This window comes from Cherax quadricarinatus, chromosome 88, assembly GCF_038502225.1.
Source record: "Cherax quadricarinatus isolate ZL_2023a chromosome 88, ASM3850222v1, whole genome shotgun sequence".
In the NCBI taxonomy this organism is placed as follows: domain Eukaryota; kingdom Metazoa; phylum Arthropoda; class Malacostraca; order Decapoda; family Parastacidae; genus Cherax; species Cherax quadricarinatus.
The window spans coordinates 17,430,505-17,451,891 of NC_091379.1; the positions used below are offsets into that span (position 1 = coordinate 17,430,505).

The 21,387-nt window shown below is 39.7% G+C and overlaps 1 protein-coding gene across 1 annotated transcript in view; it reads right to left on the reverse strand.

The window, feature by feature from the left end:
- The window catches only part of LOC128698628 (glutamic acid-rich protein), a 144,591-nt gene that overhangs the window by 76,300 nt on the left and 46,904 nt on the right, over nucleotides 1-21,387 (reverse strand). The window contains exon 8 of the mRNA XM_070104015.1: nucleotides 7,352-7,435. Coding sequence (XP_069960116.1) covers nucleotides 7,352-7,435 — 84 coding nt within the window. The remainder of the gene's footprint in view (nucleotides 1-7,351; nucleotides 7,436-21,387) is intronic.

Sequence of the window (21,387 nt, forward strand, 5' to 3'; positions counted from 1 at the left end):
TACCAAATATTTTACTCCTTGGAGATTTTAATCTCCTTCGTGTAAAACAGAAGATGGCGCAACGTAATGTTATACCAGAAATATCCCCGGGAAGCACCCTGGCTCAACAGGTACATACCAGGGAAATAATGAGGTTTTGTGAAAAGTACTCTTTAAACCAACAGGTAATTGATCCCACTAGAAATGAAAATAACCTGGATTTGATATTCACAAACAACAAGGAACTGATCAGAGACATAACAGTTTCTAAAACTATTTACTCTGATCATAACATCATAGAGGTTCAAACTAGTATTAACTCAGGGGTAGGAAACTGCATCACTAAAGTTAGAGATGGGATGTTCAGTAAGTTTAATTTTAACAACCATAGAATTAACTGGGAAAAAATAAACGAAGAGCTATCAAGAGATATCCTGGGAGTCAGACATGAGCGACCTAAATCCCCACCAGTGCCTAGAGAAGCTGAATACAGAAACATACAAAGTATGTATGAAACATGTACCATTGAGGAAACCCAGAAGATCAGATATAGAGAGAGCGTAGGAGATGGTACAAAAGAAGAAAACTGGTTATGAACTGCTTAAAAACACAATATGCTACAACAGAGGAAAGATAGACTTAGCAGAGAGATCACTGAATTAGAGCAAAAACTTAGGATGTCATACCTCACAGAAGAAGTACAAAGGGAACAAAAGGCCATACAGGATATTGCAAGAAACCCAAAATATTTCTATTCCTATGCAAAATCCAAGCTAAGAACTACCTGTAGAATTGGACCACTACTGAGAGGAGACTCATATACTGACGAACAGGAAATGAGAAATCCTAAAAGAACAGTATGAGTCGGTGTTCAGCAACCCACTAAATGACAGCAAGGTAGAAAATGCAGAAATATTTTTCACTCCAGAAGAAGGCATGACAGACCAACTAACTAACATTAGTACAAATCCCATAGATTTCATAAAAGAAATGGAAAACATGCCCACTCACTCAGCACCTGGACCAGATTCATGGAATGCTCTACTTATAAAGAAGTGCAAAGTACCAAAAGCACGAGCCCTCAGTATTCTTTGGAGAAAGCGCTTAGATCTAGGTGAAAAACCGGAGGCCTTAAAGAGTGCAGACATAGCTCCTTTGCACAAGGGATGAAGTAGAGCACAAGCTAAAAATTACAGACCAGTAGCCTTAACCTCTCACATCATAAAAATCTTTGAAAGAGTGATGAGACGGCAGGTTACAAATTTCATGGACCAGCACAACCAACATAACCCGAACCAGCATGGTTTTAGAGCAGGACAATCATGTCTGTCACAGCTGCTGAACCATTACAACAAGAATTACGGAGGCACTGGAAAACGACCAAAACAAAGATGTGATTTACACAGATTTTGTAAAGGCGTTTGACAAATGCGATCATGGAGTGATAGCGCACAAAATGAAGGCCATGGGCATTACAGGGAAAGTAGGCAGATGGATTTTCGGTTGCCTAACACACACACAACAAAAAGTAGTAGTGAACAGGGCAAGATCCAGCATCAGCGAGGTCAAAAGCTCAGTGCCCTAAGGCACTGTCCTGGCACCTCTCCTGTTCCTCATCCTCATAGCAGACAGACAAAAACACCCAGCACACTTCTGTATCATCATATGCAGATGACACTAAAATAAGCATGAAAGTCAGTACGGTAGAGGACACTGAAAAAGTACAGGAAGACAAACAGGGTTTTCCAGAGGGCAGTGGAAAACAACATGACGTTCAATGGTGATAAGTTCCAGCTGCTTAGGTATGGAAAGTATGAAGAACTCAAAAGGAGCACTATATACAAAACTCAAGAGGATCACCAAATAGAACGTAAGGAACACGTAAAAGACCTAGGAATAATTATGTCAGCAGACCTTTCTTTCAAAGACCATAACAAGACAAAGATCACGACAGCCAGGAAGATGACTGGGTGGGTATTGAAAACTTTCAATACAAGGGAAACAATGCCGATGGTGACACTCTTCAAATTGCTAGTGCTCCCTCACTTAGAATATTGCTCAGTGCTGACAGCCCTGTTCAGGGCAGGAGAAATATTGGAGCTGGAACAAATACAGAGAACATTTACGGCTCACATTGAGCCAGTAAAGCACCTAAACTACTGGGAACGCCTGCAAGTCTTGAACATGTACTCACTGGAGCGGAGGAGAGAGAGATACATGATAATATATACCTGGAAGGTACTCGAGGGCTTGGTCTCAAATCTGCACACTGCCATAACAACATATCGGAGTGAGAGATATAGGAGGAAGTGTAAAATAAATCCAGTGAGGAGCAGGGGTGCGGTGGGGACAGTAAGGAAACACTGTATCAACATCCGGGGTCCCAGACTTTTCAACATCTTATCAGAAGATATCAGAAACACTGCTGGAACAAGTGTTGAAGCCTTCAACAGGAAACTAGACAAGTATCTTCACCAGGTGCCAGATCAACCAGGCTGTGATGGATATGTAGGGCAGCAGGCCCCCAGCAGCAACAGCCTGGTTGACCAGGCGAGCACCAGACGAGTCTGGCCCATGGCAGGGCTCAGAGAGTAGATATACTCTCAAAATTCTTCAAAGGTATATCAAAGGTAAGGTATTACAACACGCATGGCTTACAGAGGAAAAATTCTGTTCCACTTCCCCATGGAGAATACTGGTGTGGTGTGCACAAAAAACATGTGGATAAGATGGAAACAGTCCAAAGCTTTAAAATGACTAGGAGGTAAGAATAGAAGAACTATTTGAATTAGACTGAAAAATACTGTTAGACATTGCCCTTTTTAGCCGACAGGAAAAAATACTGAATGTGATAACAAAACGCAAGGTCATAAAAAGAATATGACAAACTACGTAATGATAACATCACAGAATCATCCAGAAGAGACCACAGTGGTAAACAAAAGAAAACTTAATGTCACAAGGCTATGAATTTTTCTTTAGTGGTGATACGACAATTTAATGTGTGACAAGTGAAGGCCGTCGGGCAAAATCTGTAACTCCGTTGTTTACTGTCCGATTTTCTCCAGTTTTGGTACACAAGACAAAGTCGTTTCACTCTTTCTTGAAAATATTTATCAAAAATATACCTCAAACAACAACTGAGAAATGACTGATTTACTGAAAATGCCATAGTGTTAAACTTTTATCCTATATGGGACTACGTGAGGATGTTTGGACACTTGGTGCCGAGAGAACAATGCTTATTCTTATTTTCTGTGACCACTTTTCATTAAATGAACGTTTCTTTATTTCACAAAAAAATAAAGTTTGTTAGTTCCTGGAATATTGCAAAAAAATCTGCCCTTTACTCCCACATAACTCCCAAAGTATTTGGAATATTTCCAAAATTTGTTCACAGAAAATTAGAGAAATCATTATTCTACAACTTTTGTGAGTATTATATTCCATTTAATTCAGTAATAAAGCAAGAAAGTTGAACAATTGTTGAATAAGTTACTTCCGAGATATCGGCCGGGAGCGCCGGCCGGCCCCCGTCTCCAAAAAAAAAAAAATTTTTCGCGAAAATCGCGTTTGTTTGGGTGTATTTCTTAGTAAACTGATGTTCTAGTGCAGTTAGCCTCTTCAAAACACCATTTTCTCTTACTCGCAGACTAAAGAATACGACCTGGAGAGGAGTAGCTCAATATTTATGGAAATATTCCCGATAATCTTTCGTCATATTATGGCCTATTTTATTCAGTCTAGAGTATATAACATGTTTGTATGTTATTTAGAGTGTTTATTATATCATATTAGATCAATTCTGATAGAAAAATAAGCTGTAGAGTTGATATATAAGCTGATATAAGCGTAATAATGAGTGATTTATCCTGGCGCGACAACCCTTCCGCGCATCTTGATATGATTAATGACTGTTGCTAAATCTAGGGATAAGCTCCGCCTTCAGTTTTATGATGCCAAGTAGTCAGTTATTATATTAGAAAGTATAATGCAAGAAAAAGCGATAAAAAACAAGGAAAAATTTCCAAAATATATATGGGCCGTGAGCAGACTCGGTACCAACATCGCCGTCACCATACCTGATATAAATGGCTATAATTTCTTGTAGAAACGTCGTAGAACATTCATTCTGGTACCATTGTGTTGCCAAAGAGTTGAGCTATTTTTCAGTATATATAACTCAATTTCCATATTTTTTTTATTTTTCGGTGAGCGCGCGCAGAAAATTGCCCTACAGCCCCCTTAAATACAGTGGAATCTCGCTTGTCGAACAATCAGTTTTCAAAACCAATTTGTTCAATTGGTTTTTGTACATGGTCTTGGTTGTCAACCAACAAAACTCGGACCAGATACGAGTCCACAGCATGGGTCTCAGTCAGTATAGCAACTAATGTGAGTGCTGTAAACATTTCTTGAGCTCTTGCTGTGCATCTTGTGAAAGTAATGAAACCAAAAGTATGAAATTCAATGGAAAACTTACGGAATTACGCTATCGCGAAATTAGCAGTCTCAGTGATATTTATGCATCGGCAATTTCGCCCACTTTGAGCTCTATTTTGGGCAAATTCCAGTGTTCCAGTCGACCAAACTCATATCTATTTTGCTAGGACTCCTTTCATTCTATCGTTTGAGTACAAGAAACTGCCCATTTGCCTATTTCAACTACCCAATAAAGTGATCTGAAATTACTAATTTGGCAAATTTCACACAAAATTCAAGAAAGGCCAATTTGAAAAGAGGGTCCAGTATAAATAATGCAGACTTTCCTGGCACTAAAATAACATTTTATATGTTCATCAGTCACATCTCCGGCCCCTCTTGTATTATGCATGCTTTTCATTATGAATTTTTATTCACACAAAAAATAGGGGATTTACTGTTATTCAGATTACTGCATAACTGCAATAATTATATAAATATCAGCGCATTCGCGAATGCATACAAGACCCACCAGTTGACGTTTATTGGATGTGTGATGTGATTTGTTTACTCTTGAGCATTGGCAAAAATCAAACATTTCTGCTACTTTGAGCTCAATTTCAAGCTACTTTTAGTCTTTAAACCATTGAAAATCATCTCCATTTCTGTATCACATCTTCCATTCTATCAAATGAGACCAAGAAAACGAGAATACAACCATAAATACCATACAAAAATACGTAAAGTTGCCATTTTAAACCAAAACCACGGTCATTTTTTCTCTCATTATGCACTGAGTACTGCAGGACTTCTTTTATACTGTTCACAATGACCCTACTGATCAATTCTCACACATGTAGGCCTACCAGCTTTTTCCTGCAAGATCTGAAGCTGCAAGAATTTTGCCATTAGCTCTCCTCTGACAGGTAAGAGGCAGCTAAATTTTCATTTACTGTACAATATTTCAGTTAACCCTTTCAGGGTTGGTGCCATGCTAGTATGGCCTGCACGCCAGGGTTGGTGCCGTACTAATACGCATAAATTCTAGCGCCTTCAAATCTAGAGAAAGCTAATAGGCCTATATATGAAACAATGGGTCTATATGGTCAGTGTGCACAGTATAAAAGAAATCCTGCAGCACACAGGGCATAATGAGAAAAAAAAAACTCCAACCATGTTTTTGCTTTAAAACAGTGACTTTGCAGTGTATTTTCATATGCTATTTACAGTTGTAGTCTAGTTTTCCTGGTCTCATTTTATAGAATGGAAGACATATTACGGAAATTGAGACGATTCTGATTGGTTTCACAATGAAAAGTACCTTGAAATTGAGCTCAAAGTAGCAGAAATGTTCAATTTTTGCCAAAGTTCAAAAGTAAACAGATCATGCTATGCGTTCAATACATGTCAACTGGCGAGTCTAATATTCTTTCACAAGTGTGCTGATATTATTTATACCATTTCTACACTAATGCAGTAGTCTGCATAACAGTAAATCTTCTATTTTTTGCGAGAATAAAAATTCAAAGTGGAAAGGAAAAGAAATGTAAGAGAGGCCTGGGGACGTGAGTAATGAACTGAAAATTTTTTATTTTAGTGCCAGGAATGTCTGTCTTGTTTATTCTGGACCCTATTTGGAAATTGGCATCTTTTGAAATTTGTGTGAAATTGGCAAAATTGCCAAATTCTGACCATTTTATTGGATAGTTGAAATCGGTAAATGGGTGGTTTCTGGTATTCATTCGATAGAAAAAAATGGAGTTCTAGCAAAATAGTTATGATTTTTTGCCGGCTTGGTATGTTGGAATTGGCTAAAAATAGATCTCAAAGTGGGCGAAATCACCGATGCATAAACATCGTCGAGACCGCTAACTTCGTGAGAGCATAATTCCATAAGTTTTCCATCAAATTTCATTCTTTTGGTGTCATTATGATCGGGAAAAGATTCTCTATCATTTCCTAAGATTTTTTTTTTTTTTCAAAAAATTTCCGACCCTGAGAACAAATTTAGGAGAGGGTCTGCCGACCCTGAAAGGGTTAAATTTTCATTTTGTATTCATTTTTACAGTTTCCGTGTGCTGTATAATTTTATACGTATGTAGTAGTTAGTACATTATTATTAAGAAATTATTATATTGTCATTTTTGGTCTGGAATGGATTAATTCTATTTACATTATTCTCTACAGGAAAAACTGGTTTAGCTCTCCACCATTTTCATTGTCGAACTGACATCTGGAACGAATTAAGTTCAACAACCGAGGTTCCACTGTCCTTAAAAATTAAAAAAAAAAAAAATTTCAACTGAAGATTGGGTAGTGCAAGCATGGCTCTGTTAATGTAACCACCAGTGGGTACTCAGAATGAGCCAAACAACACACTACTACTTGAAGTTATTTACCTACAAATAACTTGAGGTTATTTATCAACAAATAAGTAATAATAATAATAAACCATGAAATAACTGCTTAAGGTTTTAAGTTTATATTAACCATAAAACAACCACTTGAGGTAACAATTTTACAGAGCTTTGGTACAAAACTGTCAGAAGCTGATGTATAAGAACTGCTAGTCATGGCTAAACTTACACAAAGAATAACACATTTATGAAAAACCTGAAGCCACTAAAATATTGAAATATTAACAAACTAAATCTCAATAAGTCATGTATAAAATACTATCAATACAAATTAAGAGCACTTGCAGTTTAAAATTTAAACAACAAAAAAATGAAGATTCTGTGCAAATAAGGATAATTTAAACAAGTGGGTATACCAGGGATGGTGAGAGAATGATCCTTCCCTCTCAAACTTGCCATCACACACAAGACTGACTTGTGTATCTTGTCAAATTTCCATGGCAGTCTCTCTCATCTCCACTACTGCTAATGGCTTCCACCTGCATGATGTAGCTGTGTTTTACTCTCTCTCACACTGACACACTAGCTCTTACCTTCGTGTTGGGAAATTTAGTCATATCACACATGTGGCACATCAGAGTTGCCCGAGGAATGATGACACTGGTGTCTTCTTGACTCTGAAACAACATAAACATAAGTAGTGGATTAGAGGGCAGTCAAGATAGATACCTTGTAAAGTTGTGAAGACTACAGCAATACAAAATATACAGTACACAGGCAAAAGTCAGATGCATTTACTGTACTGTCACTAGATGATTAGCAAATTAATTCCATAATACTACACACAAAGTATTGCCAGTCAAGAGCTGCATTTGTATGAATTTACACCAAAAAAATGTACAAGCAATATACAGTAATTTCTAACCTGGAAGAGTCAAAAGAGGATTGCTTCTTATTTACATATGTTTATTGCACCATCTATTATGCCTCCCATTCTTAAAACACAAGAACAAATGGCCCCATGCCAGGCAGGTCTATGTCACACCCACCCACACCCCCTCGTACACATCCAACCCATTTTTAAAGCTACGCATTACAGGAGACCCCGTTTGTATGCCTCTACATCTTTCCAGAGTGTAAATTCAGTGCCTTCAGCCTAACATTATAGTAAAGATTTCTGATACATATGATCACCATTTATTTATTTATTTATTTATGTCTTTGCAAACAGTACATTGAGATTGTGTATATACAATAGTGGGTTGCAATGCAAAGAGAGCCTCTATTATGCCTTGGCATTATGGGCCAACTTAACATTATTGGCTTACAGTCTACTTAAACTAAGGAGTATATCATAGTTGTACAGTAGGATAGTAGTTATTTCATAGTTGTACAGTAGAATATTAATTATAAATGAATCAAAATTTGTATAATACAAAGATATATTTATATTTGAAAATGCTTTTTGTGAAAACAATGATTCAATTATATTCGTGTCAACAATGGATAAAAGGTTCAAAGTGATTGTTTCAGTTATGATGTGGGAGTAAGTGTGTAATGAGTATTTAGCATTTAGTCTAGGGTGATTAAGTGGCTTTTGAGAAGAGTCTTAAATTGATTTTCAGACTGGGTTACTTTAATATCCTCTGGTAATGAATTCCATATTTTGGGGCCCTTTATGTGCATACAGTTTTTACACAGTGTGATATGGACACGAGGTATATCAAAAAGAGATCTGTGTCTTGTGTTGTGGTCATGTGTCCTGTTAAGGTTGGTGAGGAGAAGTTTGAGTGGAGGGTTTATATTTGCGTGTATTGTTCTGTGTATGTAGTAGGCACATGAATAAGTATGGATGTTCTTAATGGTGAGCAGATTCAGACTTCTGAAAATTGGTGGAGTATGCTGGCAGGAGTGGGAATTTGTTATCTTTCTTACTGCTGCCTTTTGCTGGGTTATTAGGGGTTTTAGGTGATTGGATGTTGTTGATCCCCATGCACAAATTCCATATGTAAGATAAGGGTATATGAGTGAATGGTACAGTGACAGGAGAGCTGATTGTGGAACGTAGTACCTTATCTTTGATAGTATGCCTACAGTCTTCGAGATTTTCTTGGTGATTTGTTGTATGTGTGTCCGGAACTTAAGGCTACTGTCAAGATGGATACCTAGGAATTTCCCCTCTGAGAGTCTTGTGACTGATGATCCATTTGGCGTTATGTTAATTGGATCGTTTGCAGCTTTGTTTCCAAACTGAATGAAATAGGTTTTATCAGTGTTCAGGGTAAGTTTGTTAGTCATCATCCAGGCAGATATTTTCTGTAATTCAGCATTGACTGTGTTTGCTAGTATGACTGTGTTTGGGTGGGAAAAGACATATGTAGTGTCATCTGCAAATAATATGGGTTTGAGTAGCTGTGATGCATTCAGTAGATCATTGATGTAGATGAGAAAGAGGAGTGGTCCAAGGACTCTTCTTTGTGGGACTCCTACTGTGATTGGTTGGGTGGAAGAGTTTGCATCATTTGCATACACATATTGAGTTCTGTTACTAAGGTATGATTTTAGGTAGTTGAGGGAGTGGCCTCTGATACCATAGTGTGTTAATTTTCAAGTATAGCAGTTCATGGTCGACTGTATCGAAAGCTTTTCGTAAATCAATGAAAATACCCAGCAGGACTCCTTTCTTTTCAAGTGTGGTATATATTAGTTCTAGCATGTGTATGATAGCATCATTTGTGCTTTTATTATTCCTGAATTCAAACTGACAAGGGATTAATATGTTGTGTGAAACGAGGTAGGAATAGATCCGTCTATGAATTAATTTTTCCAAGATTTTAGAGAGCAGTGATAAGTTAGATATTGGTCTATAGTTATTCAAGTCAGCTTGGTCACCTCCTTTATGGATCGGAGTGACCCTCGCTATTTTGAGGATTGTTGAGAAGGTAGATGATTCAATGGATTTGTTAAAGAGCGTAGCAATAATTGGTGACAACACTTGAGAAGCTTTTTTGTACACAAAAGCAGGCAAGCTGTTTATGTCTCCTGCCTTGTTTCTGTTTTTAAGGGTGTTAATGATGAGTGTAACTTCTATGGGGTTGGTTGGAGCTAGGAATAGCATATTTGGGTAGGTATCTATGAGGTAGTCTGATGGACGGGTGTTTGTGCTTGGTATTTTGTTTGCTAGATTTTTCCTATGGTGGAGAAGAAAACATTAAGTCTGTTTGCTGTTTCAGTAGGTGCGAGTAGGGGTTTATCTGATTTTGTTAGTTTGTTTTGTTTTTGGATAACTTTTTATTTCCAAGAATTTCAGATGGAGTTTTCCAGGTTTTTTTCATATCACCTTTGATGTTATGTAATCTATTTTCATAATACAATTTTTTACATCTTCTTATCAGGCTGGTAAGTGCTGACGAGTAACTTTTCGACTGTTCTCTAGTTATTTGACCCATTCTATACTGTTTTTCATATTTGTGCTTTGTGTTAATGGATTTGAGGATGGTTGGTGTTAGCCAGGGATTATGCAGTCTCTTTGCTGTGATCTGATTAGTTATCCTGGGGCAATGTCTGTTATAGAGGCATTGGGCTTCTTTTAGAAAATTATTTATACATTCATTTATATCTATATGTTTCGAGCTCATTTTGCCAATCGATGTTATTCATAGCTGCTATGAAGTTGTTAACTGCTGTCTCGTTATGTAGTCTGAAAGTTACTTGAGTAATGTCTTGTGGCAGTTTGCCCAGATTAGTTATGAGAAAGATTGGGTAGTGGTCTGTAGTGTTGTCTGTGATTATGCCTGATTTTAACCCATAAACGGTCCAAATGTATATATACGTTTTTTCAACATTTGAATGTAAAAAAAGTAGATCTTTGTTTTTTTACATTTGAAAATGTGTAAAAAACATAGATCTACTTTTGTAGCACTACATATGTGAACGTAGATCTGCTTGGACTGTTTACTGGTTAAAGGGGATATGGTGTTTGTCCAGATGTGGTCTATTAAGGAGATGCTTGTCTTGGAGATTCTTGTAGGTTTAGATATTGCTGGTAGCAACAGGCAGTTACTCATTGTGTTTGTGAATTCAGTTACTTGTGGGTCCTGGTCGTGTAGTATGTATATGTTGAAATCTCCTGTTAGTAGTAGGTGGTCTTTATTCATGTGTGCATCAGTAATCGTGTTTCCGAGTTTTTCACTAAAGTGATAAATGTTTGACTGTGGTACTCTGTAGATGTTTATAACTGTGAAGGGTTTTTGCAGGTCTTCTGATTTAAATTTAGCTATGATATATTCTCCATGTTCGTCCCTTGTACAAGATTTATTGATACATTCGAGTTGATTTGAGTAGTGGACGTGTCAGCGGATGGGTCTATGAAAGATGAGGTGAATCATAGAATTGATGAGGGGAAAAGGGTGAGTGGTGCACTTAGGAGTCTGTGGAGACAAAGAACTTTGTCCTTGGAGGCAAAGAGGGGAATGTATGAGAGTACGTATAGTTTTACCAACGCTCTTATATGGGTGTGAAGCATGGGTGATGAATGTTGCAGCGAGGAGAAGGCTGGAGGCAGTGGAGATGTCATGTCTGAGGGCAATGTGTGGTGTGAATATAATGCAGAGAATTCGTAGTTTGGAAGTTAGGAGGAGGAGCGGGATTACCAAAACTGTTGTCCAGAGGGCTTAGGAAGGGTTGTTGAGGTGGTTCGGACATGTAGAGAGAATGGAGCGAAACAGAGTGACTTCAAGAGTGTATCAGTCTGTAGTGGAAGGAAGGCATGGTAGGGGTTGGCCTAGGAAAGGTTGGAGGGAGGGGGTAAAGGAGGTTTTGTGTGCGAGGGGCTTGGACTTCCAGCAGGCATGCGTGAGCGTGTTTGATAGGAGTGAATGGAGACAAATGGTTTTTAATACTTGACGTGCTGTTGGAGTGTGAGCAAAGTAACATTTATGAAGGGGTTCAGGGAAACCAGCAGGCCGGACTTGAGTCCTGGAGATGGGAAGTACAGTGCCTGCATTCTGAAGGAGGGGTGTTAATGTTGCAGTTTAAAAACTGTAGTGTAAAGCACCCTTCTGGCAAGACAGTGATGGAGTGAATGATGGTGAAAGTTTTTCTTTTTCGGGCCACCCTGCCTTGGTGGGAATCGGCCGGTGTGATAATAAAAATAAATAATGTTAGTAAATATCACTGCCTCTATCACTGCCTCTATCACTACCTCTACCACTGTCTCACCCACTGCCTCTACCACTGCCTCTACCACTGCCTTTACCACTGCCTCTACCACTGCCTCAACCACTGCCTCAACCACTGTCTCAACCACTGTCTCAACCACTGTCTCAACCACTGTCTCAACCACTGTCTCAACCACTGTCTCAACCACTGTCTCAACCACTGTCTCAACCACTCCAGTCACACTCAATCTACAAGCACATAAGAACATAAGAACATAAGAAAGGAGGAACACTGCAGGAGGCCTGCTGGCCCATACTAGGCAGGTCCTTTACAATTCATCCCACTAACAAAACATTTACCCAACCCAATTTTCAATGCTACCCAAGAAATAAGCTCTGATGTGAAAGTCCCACTCAAATCCAACCCTTCCCACTCATGTACTTATCCAACCTAGATTTGAAACTACCCAAAGTCCTAGCCTCAATAACCCAACTAGGTAGACTGTTCCACTCATCAACTACCCTATTTCCAAACCAATACTTTCCTATGTCCTTTCTAAATCTAAACTTATCTAATTTAAATCCATTACTGCGGGTTCTCTCTTGGAGAGACATCCTCAAGACCTTATTAATATCCCCTTTATTAATACCTATCTTCCACTTATACACTTCGATCAGGTCTCCCCTCATTCTTCGTCTAACAAGTGAATGTAACTTAAGAGTCTTCAATCTTTCTTCATAAGGAAGATTTCTGATGCTATGTATTAATTTAGTCATCCTACGCTGAATGTTTTCTAACGAATTTATGTCCATTTTGTAATACGGAGACCAGAACTGAGCTGCATAATCAAGGTGAGGCCTTACTAATGATGTATAAAGCTGCAGTATGACCTCTGGACTTCTGTTGCTTACACTTCTTGATATAAATCCCAGTAATCTATTTGCCTTATTACGTACGCTTAGGCATTGCTGTCTTGGTTTAAGGTTGCTGCTCACCATAACCCCCAAGTCCTTTTCGCAATCTGTATGGCTAAGTTCTACATCATTTAATTTATAAGTACTAGGGTTATGGGCACTCCCAAGCTTCAGAACCTTGCACTTATCTACATTGAACTGCATCTGCCACTTTCTGACCAAGAATAGAGTTTGTTTAAATCCTCCTGAAGTTCCCTAACATCTACGTTTGAATCAATTATCCTACCTATCTTTGTGTCATCGGCGAATTTGCTCATATCACTAGTAATTCCCTCATCAAGATCATTGATATATATTATAAACAACAACGGGCCCAAGACTGATCCCTGTGGAACGCCACTTGTCACAGATCCCCACTCGGACTTAACCCCATTTATGGACACTCTCTGCTTCCTGTCAGTGAGCCATGACTCGATCCACGAGAGCACTTTTCCCCCAATGCCATGGGCTGCCACTTTCTTTAACAGTCTATGGTGCGGAACTCTATCAAAAGCCTTACTAAAATCTAAGTAAATAATATCAAATTCTTTATTGTGGTCAACAGCCTCAAAAGCTTTACTGAAGAAAGTTAATAAATTAGTTAGACAAGACCGGCCTCTTGTGAATCCATGCTGAGTATCATTAATCAAGCTATGCTTATCGAGATGGCTTCTTATAATCTCAGCTATAATTGACTCTAGTAATTTGCCTACAATTGAGGTCAGGCTTATTGGGCGGTAATTTGACGGTAACGACTTGTCCCCTGTTTTAAAAATAGGAGTTACATTAGCCATCTTCCACATATCAGACACTACACCTGTTTGAAGAGATAAATTAAAAATATTAGTTAATGGTTCACAGAGTTCCATTTTGCATTCCTTAAGAACCCTTGAAAAAACCTCATCAGGACCCGGCGACTTATTTTGCTTCAGTCTGTCTATCTGCCTCACAACCATCTCACTAGTGACTGTGATGTTACATAATTTATCTTCTTCTAGCCCACTGTAAAAATTAATTACTGGAATATTGTTAGTGTCTTCCTGTGTAAAAACTGAGAGAAAATAATTATTTAAAATCAAGCACATTTCATTCTCATTGTCAGTAAGGTGCCCATAGTTATTTTTAAGGGGACCTATCTTATCTCTAACTTTTGTTCTATAGACCTGGAAAAAACTTTTTGGGTTAGTTTTAGAATCCCTAGCAACTTTAATTTCATAGTCCCTTTTAGCTTTTCTTATCCCCTTTTTAATGTCCCTCTTAATGTCAATATACTGATTCATAAGATGACCCTCACCTCTTTTGATACGCCTATAAATTCCTTTCTTATGCCCTAGTAGATATTTGAGCCTATTATTCATCCATTTTGGGTCATTTCTATTTGATCTAATTTCTTTATATGGGATAAACGCTCTTTGAGCAGCATGTATAGTGTTCAGAAAACTGTCATATTGATAGCTCTCTTCGTTACCCCAGTCAACAGATGATAAGTGTTCTTTAAGCCCATCGTAATCTGCTAAGCGAAAATCTGGGACTGTTACTGAGTTATCGCTACTATCGTACTTCCATTCAATGCTAAATGTAATTGATTTGTGGTCGCTAGCACCCAGTTCCTCTGAAATTTCTAAATTATTAACAAGGGATTCATTGTTTGCCATAACTAAGTCAAGCAGGTTATTTCCCCTTGTAGGTTCTGTCACAAACTGCTTCAAAAAACAATCCTGAAATACTTCTAAGAAGTCGTACGATTCTAAATTCCCAGTCAAGAAATTCCAATCAACATGACTAAAGTTAAAGTCTCCTAGAATTACTACATTATCGTGCCTTGTGGCCTTAACAATTTCCTCCCATAGTAGTTTCCCTTGGTCCCTATCTAAGTTAGGGGGACGGTATATCACTCCTAAAATCAGTTTTTCATGCCCCTCTGAAAATTCTATCCAAACAGACTCTGTATGTGTTACTTCAGACTTAATACCCGTTTTTATGCAACAGTTCAAGCGATCTCGGACGTACAATGCCAACCCGCACCCCCCTCCCAATACTTCTATCTTCTTGGAACAATTTAAAACCCTGAATATGACATTCCGCAGGCATGTCCCGACTTTTTGAATTAAACCACGTCTCAGTTAAGGCAAATACATCAATGTTACCTACACTAGCAACTAATCTCAACTCGTCCATCTTATTCCTAGCACTACGGCAATTAGCATAATAAACATTGAAAGACTCTCCTTTCTCTTTACCCTTCCTGCTCATTTCTATTTTTCTACTAAACCTATTACCGTCTATATCACCGTCTATAGCACCAAATACAATGAATTATTGTGAAATGTTTGGAAGAGCATGGAGACTAATACTCACTCCAGCATAAACAAAGCCACACTGACGATGCGTCAACCACTTCCTCCACCACTGCTTCAACCCTCGTATTTTTGTACAATTTCCTTCTTCAATTCTATCGTATTTATTATTATTATTTTTATTAATATTATTATTATTATTATTATTATTATTAGCAGTAGCAGAAATGTTTGATTCTTTGCTGTGTTCAAGAGTAAACACATGTCACCTTCCAATACCTGTCCGAATAGCCATTCTAATATGCAGTCATGGATGGGTTTACATTATTTATACTGTAGTTTAATAGCAAATAATGAACAAACAAAACACTCACCACACAGTGGTGGGAGGGCTGGCTGCCAGTTGTTGGGGGTCGGAGGGAGGGTAGTAAGGACTCATGGCGGAAAACTTAAATATGATTTGGCAGCTGGGAATTTGGCGGTTAGGAATTCGCGAATGTGTGAAGCCCGCGAAAGTTGAAAACGCGAATGTTGAGGGAGACCTGTATAGCCGGACTTGAGTCCTAGAAATGGGAAGTACAATGCCTGCACTCTAAAGAATGGGTTTGGGATATTGGCAGTTTGGAGGGATATGTTATGTATCTTTATACGTATATGCTTTATGCTTCTAAACTGTTGCATTCTGAGCACCTCTGCAAAAACAGTGATTATGTGTGAGTGAGGTGAAAGTGTTGAGTGATGATTTAAGTAGTATTTTCATTTTGGTGATTTTCTTTCTTGTTTGGGTCACCCTGCTTCGGTGGGAGACGGCCGACTTGTTAAAAAAAAAAAAAAAAAAAAAACGGCCCGGCTGATCAGGTACAGACTTTAGGTGCCTGTCCAGTGCCTTCTTGAAGACAGTCAGGGGTCTATTGGTAAACCCCCTTATGTATGCTGGGAGGCAGTTGAACAGTCTTGGGGCTCTGTCACTTATTGTGTTGTCTCTCAGTGTACTCATGACACCCCTGCTTTTCATTGGGGGAATGTTGCATCTCCTGCTGAGTCTTTTGCATTCGTAGGGAGTGATTTTCATGTGCTAATCCCTCAAGGATTTTCTAAGTGAATATTATCATGTACATTTCTCACCTGCATTCCAGAGAATACAAATCAAGGGACTTCAACCGTTCCCAGCAATTCAGATGCTTTATCGTACTTGTGTGTGCTGTACACTCCATGTCAGCAATTTCACCTGCCTTGAACGGGGCAGTTACTGTACAGCAGTATTCCAGCCTAGGGAGAACAAGCGATTTGAAGAGAATCATCACGGGCTTATCGTCCCTAGTTTTGAAGGTTCTCATTACCCATCCTGTCATTTTTTCTAGCAGATGAGATAGATACATTGTTGTGGTATCTGAAGGCGAGATCCTCTGACGTTATCACTCCCAGGTCCTTCACATTAGTTTTTCACTCTAGTGTGTGGTTTGAATTTGTTGTATACTCTGATACAGTTTTAATTTCCTCAAGTTTTCCATATCTGAGTAGTTGAAATTTCTCTTCATTGAATTTCATAATGTTTTCTGTGGCCAATTTAAAAAGCTGGTTGATGTCCACTTGGATCCTTGCGGTGTCTTCGATGGAGAACACTGTCATTTCAATTCTGGTGTCATCCACAAAGGGAGACACGGAGCTGTGGCTTACATTTCTGTTTATGTCAGATATTAAGATGAGGAACAGGATGGGGGTGAGTACTGTGCCTTGTGGAACAGAGATTTTCACTGTAGCCACCTCAGACTTTACTCTGTTTACTCTTTGTGTTCTATCTGTTAGGAAGTTATAAATCCATCTACCAACTTTTCCTGGTAATCCTTTATGATGCATTTTGTGTGCTATTACACCATGGTCGTACTTGTCAAAGGCTTTCGCAAAGTCTGTGTATACTACATCTGCATTTTGTTTATCCTCTAAAGCAACCAGGACCTTGTCCTAGTGGTCCAGTAACTGGGATAGGCACTAGCGACCTGCTCTAAACCCATCTTCGTGGTCGTGTAATTGATGGGTATCTCGGTGGTTGGCGATCTTGCTTCGTAGAACCCTTTCAAAGATTTTTATGATATGGGATGTTAGTGACATTGGTCTGTAGTTCTTTGCAATTGCTTTACTGCCACCTTTGCAGAGTGGGGCTATATCTGTTGTTTTTAGTGACTGAGGGATGACCCCTGTGTCCATGCTCCTTCTCCAAAGAATGTTGAAGGTACATGATGGGCTTCTTGCAGTTCTTGATGAACATGAAGTTTCATGAGTCTGGGCTGGGTTACAATTTTTTCCTCATTATGCACTGTGTGCTGCAGGATTTTTTTTATATGGTGCACACTTACCATACAGACCCATTCTCTCATATCTAGGCCCAAATTTAATACTATCAACTTTTCTGAGTTAGCCGAGCTCGTGGTGCAGCACAACAGGGCCGACCCTGGCTTCAAAGCCATAGTACAACAGAACCAACTCTTAAAGGGTTAACGAGTTTTTTTCCATTCAGTTTGATTAAAATCTACATTACAGTGGTTCCTTGAGTTTTGTCCTCATAAAGGAGTTGCGATGAAAAACTTGAGATATGATCAGTATTTACAATTTAATTCTGCCATATTTTAAATTACCACATCATCACGATACCTAAAGCATGCAGTAAACAAACAGTTTCTCTGAAGGCGAAACAAAAAAAAAAATGAAGCAGATAGAATTAGTGCACAAGTCACTGAATTTGGCTTTCCACAATCAACCATCTCAACACTATATGATGTTAAAAGTGGCTGCTGAATCTTTTTTTTTAACAAGTCAGATGTCTCCAACCAAGGCAGGGTAACCCAAAAAGAAAGAAAATCCCCAAAAAACAAAATACTTTCATCATCATTCAACACTTTCACCTCTCTCATACATAATCACTGTTTTTGCAGAGGTGCCCAGAATACAACAGTTTAGAAGTCCCTCCAAACTGTCGATATCCCAAACCCCTCCTTTAAAGTGCAGGCATTGTACTTCCCATTTCCACGACTCAAGTCCGGATAAATCTACAATAACTGTTTTCCCTGAATCCCTTCACTAAATATTACTCAGCTCACACTCCAACGGCTCGTCAAGTCCCAAAAACCATTAGTCTCCATTTACTCCTATCTAACACACTCACGCACGCTTGCAGGAAGTCCAAGCCCCTCGCCCACAAAACCTTTTTTTACCCCCTCCCTCCAACCTTTTCGAGGACAACCCCTACCCCGCCTTCCTTTCCCTACAGATTCATATGCTCTCCGAGTCATTCTACTTTGACAGATTCTCTCTGAATGACCAAACCACCTCAACAACCAGGATGACTCGAGTATGGAACACATTTGTACAGCATTATGATGTCAACGAGTTAAAGTCAGTTGATCAGATGAAAATGCTGGCCCACAGATGGCTCCAACTTCATCCTGTTCCCTACCTGTATGTTTCATAACAATAAAAATGCTTTCAAATGAGCTGATGTAGGTAACAGCTCTTAGCTGGTCAATAAAGTTAAGAATCCTTAACCTGTAAATAGCTTGTCAATAAAGCTAGGGATCCTTAACCTAACCTTGTCAAACCCTGTGTAAAAAAAAGAGAGAGAGAGAGAGAGAGAGACAGAGAGAGAAAGAGAAAGAGAAAGAGAGAAAGAGAGAGAGAAAGAGAGAGAAAGAGAGAGAGAGAGAAAGAGAGAGAGAAAGAGAGAGAGAGAGAAAGAGAGAGAGAGAGAGAGAGAGAGAGAAAGAGATACCAGGTGTAATTACTGCTACAAGAAAGGACATAAGGAGGACCAGTCGGAAGAAAAAGGAACTTGACAGACAGGGCCACCTGTTTAGAGACCTGTTCTCAGAACAAACCAGCAGGATCTCTGAATTGGTGAACACTCTCACACGTCACCCACTTAGCTACTCCTATCCCAGCCCAGCAGGTGAGATTGGGCCTTATACACGACCACAGACCTACATCCCTGCAGCTGCCTCAGTACCCTACCTCTCTTAAGGGCAGGCACCTTACATTCCCTACAGACCCACCACCTCAAGCTGACCACTTCATCATGAGGAGCCAGCCTATCAGCATCCTGTCGGCCAACATTAGAGGTTTCATTACTAATGTTGGAGAGCTCACACATAGCTTTGTGAACACTCGACGTCCCGACATTTTAGCTGTTATTGAAACATTTTTGGATGACAGGACTCCAGAAAATTTTGCAAGAATTGCTGGCTACACCTCATGGATGAGAAGAGACAGGCAAGGGCAAGGAGGTGGCGTTGCTGTGTGCTTCTCTAAAAGTGTTCATGCCCAGCACATAGATGTTGCCACCCCTACACATCTTGAAATGATGTTCTTCAAGCTCTGTATAAACACTAGTACCTCTGTACTAGCATGTACAATGTACAGACCTCAGTGGCAACACGCAGACCCTATCAACTTCCTAATGGAAAATATTGACTCCCTTCTGCTACAACACAACTGTCAACATATTATAATTGTTGGTGACCTCAACCAGCACCTTATACAGAGGGACTTTGATGACCTTCTTGCAGTGTTTGACATGAGAAACTTTGTTGATTTCCCTACTCATATCTCTGGCTCCTCCCTTGACCCAGTAGTGAGTGATCTGGCAGAAGGCATAGTCACTTGTCAACCCCTCGGCTACGTTGGATCGTCTGACCACAAGGCTGTTTTTACCACACTTAAGATCCCAACAGAACGAGGTGAGGAGTCCACACGCACAACCTGGCTATGGGAAAGAGGTAATTGGCCAGCCCTTTGCTCTGAGCTCGCCACCACCGACTGGAATGCTCTTCTCCAGGGGGATGTTGACAACCAAGTGAAAGCCTTCACTGGACACATCCTTAATCTGCAACAAGAACACATTCCTCACCGGCAATATGTGACAAAGCCTACAGATCAGCCTTGGTTTGGCTTTCGTTGTAGAGAGGCTGCTACTGCTAAGTACAAAGCATGGCGAAGGTATAAGAGACATCCTACCACCTATAACAGGAACTTGCACATGCAAGCCTGTAGGCATATGGGTGATGTTCAAAAGTGGGCCATTGCTAAATGGGAGGTGGACACTAAAAGAAAGTTAGCATCAGGTAGGGTAGGCTCCAAAACCTGGTGGTCCCTGGTCAAGGACAGACAAGGTTATCTGCCTGATGAACTTATTCCACCTCTAAATCGACAGGATGGGACCACCTCTACTAGTAGTCAAGAGAAGGCGGACCTCTTTGCTGAACACTTTGCTACCAAAATGCAAGTTCCTGATCCAGCAAGGGACCCTCCTTGGCTAGCTGCAAGAACTGTGTCAAAACTGTCAGTGGTGACAATAAGGCAGGAGGAGGTGCATTTCCTTCTTAAATCACTTGACCAAGAAAAGGCTGTGGGCCCAGACAAGTTGAGCCCAAGATTGTTGAGAAGATGTGCAGACCAGCTAGCAGCACCTCTAACTCGCATCTTTCAGCACTGCCTAGTACAGTGTAAATGGCCCTCTCCATGGAAAGAGGCAAATGTAGTCCCTGTTCACAAAAAGAAGAGCAGAGCAGAAATCAGCAACTACAGACCAGTGTCACTCCTGTCAATCACTGGTAAGATCCTTGAGACAATTATCTCAAGACAAATGACAGATTTTTTTGACTACCACTCACTACTTTGTGATCGTCAATATGGCTTCAGGAAAGGTTACTCTGCTGCTGATCTGTTGCTAAACCTCTCCACTAAGTGGCACCAGTCACTGGATGAATCCAAAGTCAGCTGTGTGGTAGCACTGGACATTGCTGGCACTTTCGACCGGGTGTGGCACCAGGGCCTCTTAGCAAAACTTCAAGCACTGGGAATTGCAGGCTCTACGATATGTCTCCTCAGTGACTACCTTCATGGTAGATCTCTAAGTGTAGTTCTCAATGGAACGGAATCAGCAAGACATCCTATTGGGGCAAGTGTTCCACAAGGAAGCGTGCTGGGTCCATTGTTATGGAATGTCTACTTCAACGACCTTCTTCATCTCATCCCAGAATCACATGCATATGCGGACGACTGTACGCTGACATTCACTTATCCAAGAGAAGAAATGCCAGCTGCTCTAAGCTACATCAATCACCAGCTGAGAGCTATATCAGCTTGGGGAAATAGATGGCAAGTAACATTTGCACCTGAGAAAACGCAAATGATGATCGTCTCTAGGCACCATGATGGTAATGCTGGTGC